General features: G+C 48.1%; 1 protein-coding gene across 1 annotated transcript; it reads right to left on the bottom strand.

Moving 5' to 3' along the window:
* Nucleotides 1–2446: 2446 nt before the first annotated feature.
* On the bottom strand, nucleotides 2447–4206 carry PtA15_12A437 (uncharacterized protein; the record flags this gene model as incomplete). The annotated part of the gene is made up of 4 exons (XM_053162046.1): nucleotides 2447–2649; nucleotides 3385–3684; nucleotides 3759–3833; nucleotides 3912–4206. The coding sequence occupies 4 exons, from the start codon at nucleotides 4204–4206 to the stop codon at nucleotides 2447–2449; spliced, it is 873 nt and encodes a 290-aa protein (XP_053026003.1).
* Nucleotides 4207–8782: the final 4576 nt, after the last annotated feature.

Genomic DNA, 8782 nt, shown 5'->3' with positions numbered 1-8782 from the left:
GCTATGTTTGCAGCCCGCTGAGGAATTTATTCCTGTTGCGCTTCATGGCGCATTTTCCTAGTTGACTCTTTCAACAACTAATCTAGGATAAATTCCTTTTAGTCGTCTAGAGTAGCCTGAGATACCTGTTATCTCCAAGCTACTCGAGTATGGGTTGTGGGGGGATGGAATCCTCTTCTCTCTCTCTTTGCCTGCCGTGTGCAGATTTGATCTCTGCTGGCCTGGCCTTGAGAGGAGAGGGGGGCGTGTGCCTTTAGGTCAACTCCCCTCCATCCAGGCTGTATAGGGACATCTCCCTAAGGTCCGAGCCCGACCCGTAACTCCAGGGAACTGGAGCCCTGCTTGGAGCTAGCCTATCCACACCCAACTCTAGCTACCGTGTTTTTGTAACCCTTGCGCCTCCGCGCGGAGATTTTCCATTACATTACTACTTGTTCTATCAAATTCTTCAAGTCATTAGGTACTTCTATTATGATTTGGTTGCATCTGCTATGGTTCTTCCGGGATCCTCGTGAGAGCGCGTCGGCCCGGTTTTCCTTTGAAACCACTCTCTTGGCTACTAGATTAATCTGCTTCTCTATGAGTATCCCTTGGATGACCTTCCATTCTTCATTTACAAACTTGTCCTTTGATTTCCTTTTGTTTATCACCGTCTCCGTCATTGTGTTATCCGTCCATACAATAAAATTCTTCCCGCGTCTTGCACCGAGTTTAATCAGCATCATCACTCCTAGCCTCACCGCAATGGTCTCAAGGCGTGATATCCTTTCTTCTTCAATATTGAGTTCAATGGCGATCCCTTTCTCTAACTCCTCGCGTGACTTGAGGAAGAATTGCGCCCATTTCTTCCCGATTAGAACTCCTATGCCGAAGCTAGTTGAGGCGTCACCTACCCAGCCTACTTCTGTTGGCTCCGGCGACGCAATTAAGCGTGTTGGTTCGAAGTTTCTGAGAGTTGATAACCAAACCGTTAGATCCTCTTCCACGTCTTTCGGCAGAGGTCGCGTTTTGTCCTTGTATACCCAGCTTTTCAGCCACCGGTATATGCCGCATAAGTAGCATCGTAGTTGAGGGAGGATATAGGACACGTGATTTAGCCTCCCCGCAATGACTTCCACCTTGTTGTACCAAAACTCTGCGCCTTTTTCTAGGAATACTAGTACCTGCGCTATGCGTTTTTCTAGTTTCTCCTCCGGGAGTCGGACAGTTTTCTCGGTTCCGTTCCACACGAAGCCCACAAACTTTTGCTCTTCGGCAAACGGCGCGTATTTTTCCTTATTCGTCTTTACGCCAAGTTTGTCGGACCTCTTCACCACGTCCGTCATACGCAGGCCTGACCCCGCTCGCTTCACGAATAGATGGTCGTCTACCCACCTGAATATGGTGATTACATCGAATTCTGCCATCATTATCCGCTTCCACGCGTCTGCCGGTCGTCCAAACAAACCGCACCCTGCTACCCCTCCGAACGCAATTCTTGTATCTAACATGATCCCTCCCTCGAAATCTTGAACCATCAGGTATCGCCACTGATCCGGTCTCGTCGGAATCTGCCAATACGCCTTCTCCCAGTCGAAAATTGCCAACAGAATGGGTTCTTTTATCTTTTTTATGAATTTTGCAACCACATTAAAGTCGTCCCACGTGGTTTGGAATTCTTCTGAATCCACGAACGAATTGACTGATGGGATTCCATCCCGTCTGTGGGGAAAAGAAAGGTCGTTTATTGGTCGCAGTGATCCGTCTCCGTTGATTACTGCTCCTGACGGGCTAGTTTGAAAGAAAGGGAATTGCATATTCACTTGTTCTCGTGTATATGGTCCGTACATCCGTCCCTCTTCCACCTCCTTCTTCATTGACGCCTCTATTTTTTCTCGCGCTTGTAACGCTGAGCTATGGTTTGGTGGTGTGTAATAATCTTCGTAACCGTCTATCGTGTGTTGCGGTATCCCTTGGTCAAAGCCCTTCTCAAAGCCAATCAGGACGTCTTTGAACTCCGGGAGCAAGTTTGATTGTTCTAAAGCTTCCTTCCAACGCGGGATATCCATCTCGCACGTCACTCCCTTAGGCCACACCCGGCTGAGTGTTATCTCATTGTCCGCGCACCTTACTTCTTCTGTTTCTATGTTTTCCTCCTCACTGTTATTACAAAAGGAGTAACGCATTTACGATCAGGAACCTCTCTCGCCACTTCTCACTCTTAGTTACCACCCCCGTATCGGGATGCACTCCAATACAGCTCTCTTAACCTATTCGGTTATTCCCGTAAGATAAGGGTAGTTTTTCCATTACATCCGTGGAGTTTCACACAAATGGAACAAGAAAAACAAAAAGGGGGGTGGGGGCGGCGGCCGCGCATGGCGTCTCCCCAGGCGGGTGCACTTCCAATCCGCTTCCCACTTCGTGTGGCAGGAAAATAAAAGGGGGGGATTAGAGTATTGGCCTACTAATAGTTCCTTCCTCTGCCCCCGTCCCTACCGCCGTGGCGGCCTCCATCTCGGTCTCCGTGCCTGGGGTTGTAGCGATTGCCCTTGTAACCGCCTTGACTTTGTTTCTGGCCACCTTGGCCACCTTTCTCGTATCCCTTGGCCAGGTTGGGCGACGTCCTTCGTTGCTGTTGCTGTTGCTTTCCTTTGGATTGTCGACCGTCTGGTTGGCAAAGGTGGAGGGGTAGATTGTTACCACCGTTATCACCCTTTGCCTTCGGTTGGCCTGTTGTCGGGTCCCAGCCAAATCGCCTACCGCCAGCTGAGTACGGGTTATCGGGGAAGTCTACTTTGTCGAACTTCCTCGCTTTCCCGTACGCCTTCCGGACCACGTCTTCCCAATAGACGGAGATGTTGGCTACTGAGCAGCGTCCATCCCCCAGCGTCACCCAATGTGCGAATGCGTTTGCCCTGATTTGTATGTCGTACCTCAACCCGGTCATGTAGCCGTCCCGGATTATGATTGCGTCACAGTTTTTCTTGTGGACCACTAGCCATCCAGCGAATGTGGTGTGTGCTGCGGTCTGGATCTTCCTGATGGCGGCGTAGAAGCCCTGGTGGTTTACTGACCATTCGTTGTACGTTTGGCAGTACTCGCTGGGGTATGGATATCCAGAATATCGAAATACATCGGTACCGGTCGCTTCCGCCTTTGGTTTCTTTTCGGACCAATGCATTATTGCTTTGTCTTGCCATTCTTTGTTGAAGATGGTAAGCGGCAACGGTCCCTTCAGCTCTTCGAGGTTTTTCTGGAAGAAAGGGGTTAGTCCCACATCGACGGACGTCGGGACTGCTGAATCATCGCAGATTAAATTTCTTGCGCCGTTTGCCGACCCGTTGGGCACCGCATTGCTTGTCGGTAGTAGCTCCTCAATTTCATCTGCTATCTGGGTGCTACTATTGATGGGGATGGGGACTCGTAGTCCTTCAATCGTTACGGGGGCCTGCACCGTTCCCCTCACTGTTGGAGCTGCTACTGTCGGGCTTGATCTCGGTACCGCTTGTCCAAGACCCGCTCCGATGTCGTAAAGGCGGTTTGCCAGCGCCATGTCTCCGTTCTCTTCGGCTTTCATCGCCCTCTCCGCCATCCTGACCAGCGTTTCCTGGATTTTCCAGGCTGGTAGTGCTCCTTGAGCTGGCGCTGCCTCCTGGGTTCCGCTTGGTGTTGGCCCTTCGTCTGCTAAGACTGGGTTTGACTCTGGTGGGGTAAGCCGACCAGGTCAGAACTTCCATTGGGTATCTTGGGTTCCTTTGGGCTGGTGGATTCCTTACCTGATCCCGGCCATCCCCGCTTGTTTTGGGCGCGATCGTTCGACGCCGCCTCTGTCCGTTCCTCTGGATTGTGAGCTAACAGCGGTAAGGCCAGTTAATGCTTAGTTCCTTTCGTTCCTCTCGTTCCAATCTGTTTGTTTTGCCGTTGCTTACCTCTATTGCTTGGTCGTTGGCCTACATCCTTCAAGAGCCTTTCCCATCCGTCCAGTTCGATTTGCTGGGCTTTCTTTGGCTGTGGTGGGTCTTCTGGAACTTTGGATGTCGACCTGGTCGCAATCTTCCGGGTCGGCTCCTTCGGCGCTGTCGTTTTCTTGGTCTTCTTGGGTGGATTTAAATCTGGGACCTCGTCTATTTCTCCTTGTGGTGTCGCTGCGGGATCTTCCGTGCCCTCCTCGTCCTGTGGTCGGATTCCTGCTAATTGTTTCACAAACGCCGTTGCTTGTTGCATTGAGTTTGACATTCTTCCTGGTTTTTTAAGAGGATAAAAAGAGATGTGCGAAAAAGAGATTTCTCTTATCCTCTGCCGGTGGACAATTAAGGTTGAAACCTTGAAGAGTACTACTCCGTTCCGATAGGCTTCTTTGGCCGACGGTACCGAGCTCTCGGTCCCTGCCTGCCGGACTTGTCCCCCGTGCTTGTGGTTCCTGCCGCAGCTAATGCTTTGCGCTTGCTGCGCTCTTTGGCGCCGCCGCCTTTCTGCGCGCTCTCTGGCCCGTTGCACCCTCGGGCCTTCGCCGCGTGGGGACTGCCTTGGGGCCGCAGCTCCTTGGACATGATCACCTCCCACTGCGTTCCCGGTAATTGGCTATGAATTTCCTGAGAAGGATAGCAGAGTCTGGAATGTCTTTCTCAATGTGAGCCCGAGCCTCTATAGTGGCTACAGGACACAAGAAAAGGGGGGACACTGGTTGTATTTCTTGGGATAAAGAACTACAAACAGTGAGAGAGAGAGAAAGAGAAAGAAAGAGAAAAAGGAAAGAGAAATATATGATCTGGAGGGGGTCTATCTACTCCTTATAGGAGGATCCTCAAAAGTCAACTTGAATCACCTGGAAAAGTGATAAGGACAGCTGTGCCAGACCAACAGGGGCTACAGCCTCCGCGCGCACCAAGGAGACGGTGGGGGGACACAGAATAGTAATACTAATCTGCTCTGATTTTTAGACTGAGTCTAGGATTAACAGAGTAACCTGTGATCTTGAGCAGAGTTGAAGTGAAAGCAAGACAGAGGAGCAATCAAGAGACACAGAGAATCACTCTGGATAATCAAGGTTCAAAGGAAGAGTATACTTACTGTCAATAACCTAGGCGCCTGTGACGGTAGGTGTACTGGGAGCGTGGTATCCTCTTGTAGGGTGATCCTGGGTTATCTACGGCGTGGTTCTGGGTGGTCTGAAGTCTGTAGATCCTCCTCAGGCAAGGGGGATCCTGACTTCGAAAATTTTCACAGTTTGCTTATGTAATTACATATGTACATGTGGTTTGGCGCGCCTGGTAGCGCTGACACGTCACAACTGTGCATGCGCGCCACAACTCAAGAACTCAGGGAAGGGGTAGAGTTACAAAGAATCTTTAAGTTGTAACTAGGGTTAAAATTGCATGAGGAAACAGAATATGAAGTCAAAACAAAGATATCTCTTAAGATGGAAAAGATATAAAGCAATTCATATGTAAAAGTAGATAAAAGGCAGACTTTAGGTCAGCTGTGATGACTCTAAGGCTGACACTCAAGGAGCCATTCATCATGATCAGCACTCATGCCTTTGTATCTAGCCAAGTACATCATGACATCTCTGTACTCCACTCTCAATCTTTTGTCTCTTAGGATCTTCTGTATAACTTTACTCTGAGGGTTCTTATCCATGGGGGGAATGACAACTTTAACTTTCTGTCTCAAGGGGAACTTATCTAGATTGGGGTCTTTGTATGGTTTCACTAAGCTGACAGGGAAAGTAGGATGTTTTCTGCTGAACTCTTCAGTCAGAATCACTTCTACAGCATTCTTTCCATGTAAAGCTTTCACAAGGAATGGTCCAGTAAAGGAGTCTCTCATCTTCTTGGGGCCAGACAAGTTATTGAAGTTTGCTGTGGATATCAGGACTTTGTCACCAATTTTAAAGGATGGTTCTTTGTGAGTCTTGTCCCATCTCTCTTTGTTATAAGATGTAGCTTCTGTTATGCATTGCTCAGCATGTTTTCTGGCTTTATCAAATATTTTTCCATAGGCAAGAGCAGTAGGATGAATGTCTACAGAGTCTTGCTTCAAGAAATTTCTGGGAAGGTTTGGGATCCAGCCTTTTTCCAGGATGGCAGGAGGTTTTCCAGTGGTTGAATGTATGCTGGTGCAATAAGCTAGTTCAAGGATTGGTAGAAGTGAAACCCAGTCATGAGTGTATCCATCATTGTCTTTGAATTCTAGACCATATGCACAAAACCTCCTGATCATGTCTTCAAGTGTTTGAATCATTCTTTCAGCTAGTCCATCAGTTTGTTCCTTTTCATGACTCTGTCTATGACTTCTTCAGCAATTATAACCATATCCTCAAAACTCATTTCAGTAGCATCTCTTTTGTATCTGCTTTTAATAGCATGCTCAAGGTTTGGAGGGCATTGCTTCAAGATTTTCTCACAAATAAGATACTCACTGAGTTCAGGTTGATAAGCCTTCAGTCTTTCTCTCTGATTACCAAACCATTTATGGATTTTCCTTCCATCATAGGCAAAGTGATCATTCTCAAATTCTTGTTGCATTTTCCATTTCCAGTTCTCAGTGCCAAACTTGTTTCTGATGGCATTCTTCCACCAAGCCCAAGATTTGTTTCCATACTGGTCTCTGATGCCTAGGTACCAATTCCTGGCAGTATCAGTCAACAGGATTGTTAATCTACTGATTATCATGTTATCTAGCATCAATTAGTCTCTAACCAGGATATCAGTGTTTTTAATCCAAAGTTCATGATTGTAAGGCAATTCTCCAGAGAATTTCTCCCAGTCTCCATTCTTGGGGATACCTTTCCACAATTCTTTCCTCATTTCAAAGTCTACTGCTCCATGATCAATATAGGGGAATTCTTCTTGTGCAGTTGCATTAGTAGCATTGCTTGTAGGTTTAGAGAAGTTATCCCTGGATGGTCTTTGAGGTTCAGGAGTAGGAATAGGTGGAGGGGCTCTGTGTTCTTGCTGTTGTTCATGATGAACATTCTGAAAAGGGTTATTGTACAAGAGATGTGGGGGCTGTTCTCTATCCTTTTGGGACATTAAGGAATCTAATCTGGAACTCACAGAATTTATCACAAAAGATATATCACTGAATCTTCTCTTGGATTGTTCAAACCTGTTGTGTTCATTAACATGAAGATCACTAATCTGATTTCCAATGGATGAAAGGTTGTGATCTAGTTTCTCTTCAAGTCCTTTCAAATTCTGGCCAATGTTGTCCATGTTGGAATGGCATTTTGATTCATTTACCAGAATCAAATCTTGGATAGTCTCGAATTTCTCATCCATGTGTTTTTTCATTTGCTCTAACATATTGTTGCTCACATTGGATTTCTCTCTGGCACTTTCTCCTATATTATTCAGGATTTGGTCTAGTAAGAATGGGATGAATTCACTTTTAAAGAGATCAAGAATGGAATCATTTAATACTTCTTTAAAGTTTCTAACACAAGATTCAAGAAGTGTACCAGGAATGGTTTCAACAGTGCCAGACAATTCAGATAGAAATTTAGAGAACAATACTTGTAGCTTTTCTTCTAGAAACAAGGGGCCATTTCTCGACATTTCATTGTTGAGATTGTTGATGAAAAATTCTCTATTGGAAGGGTCAGAGAGATTATCAATGTCTAAACTAAGACCTAAAGGAGAATAACTACTTATTGAACTTTTAATCAAGGATTCTACTAATATGGGCCTCTACCTCTGGCTCTCCCTCAACCGTAACCTCTCCTCACTCCTCGTGTGGCTCTCATGAGATATTCTCCTATCTGGAGAACCCGCTGGGTGTCGTCCCGTTGGTGTCTCCAGTTCCTCCCTGATCCTCTCCAATTGCCTTGAGGATGGGGCTGGCTGTGGTCTGTGTACCCTTGCTGCGTGGGAGTATAGTGGTGTTGATTGTACTCGCCAGGATGCTGGTGCGTGTTGGGGCGGAATAACTGAACCACCTCTCGCGGTATAGAAGCTGGCGGAGGTCTCACTTGGAGCTGCTGTTGCGGTAGAGGGGGTGGCGGTGGCGGTGGCAATTGATGGCTGCGGTAAACTGGAGCCTCTGGGCGCAGTGGTTGTTGTGGCGGCGGCGGCGGCGCTTGAGTTCCTGGATTGGATTGAGGGGTAGGACCCTGGTACCCAGCCTCTCGAGTCCTGTGCTGGAAGTTCGTGGGCTCTGGAGTTGGCGTAGCTATCATGGGCTGGTGGTTGGAGTGCGGAATCAAAGCTAGGGAAGGATTGTTCTGCGGAGGAGGGGCGGCCGTAATCTGAGGCTGATTGTTGTTGCCTTGATTGTAAATGAGGCGCTCCACGTCGTTGAATTCCATCCGGGGAATCCATTCTTGGCAGAGACGGATAGTTTCCTCTCTCCCAACTATGTCTTCTATCATATCCTGGGTCGTGGCCGCCTGGGATAGGATCATTTTCATAGTCCTCAGGTTCTGCGCCTCCCGCGCTCGGACGAAAAGGTCGAATTGGTCGTTGAAGAGATTCACTAGTCCTGAGATCTCTGGATCCTCCGGTATGAGCTCCATCGGGCCTGAAGAATCTGTTGGATGGGGGTTCTGAATGGGCGGAAGCAGGGCTAGGTTCGGTGGCGCCTCCGGTCGTAAACCCTCTGGGTTGGTAGGCAGGGAGTTCATCGGAGTGCCTGCTGATATCATCGGCTCTCTCTCTACCGGGCGCGGCACTGGTGTCGACCTGTTGGATGCGAGGGCCAGGGACGTCTCTCTTGGGTTGTACAATGCCGGCGGTATTCCGGTATCCGGGGGCAGCGGCTCCTCTTGAGGGAAATTGAGGAAATCCTCTCCCAGAGGTGG

The sequence above is a fragment of the Puccinia triticina genome, chromosome 12A (genome assembly GCF_026914185.1).
Source record: "Puccinia triticina chromosome 12A, complete sequence".
In the NCBI taxonomy this organism is placed as follows: domain Eukaryota; kingdom Fungi; phylum Basidiomycota; class Pucciniomycetes; order Pucciniales; family Pucciniaceae; genus Puccinia; species Puccinia triticina.
Note: the sequence above shows the minus strand (reverse complement) of the source record. Positions and strands in the feature narration are given on the sequence as shown.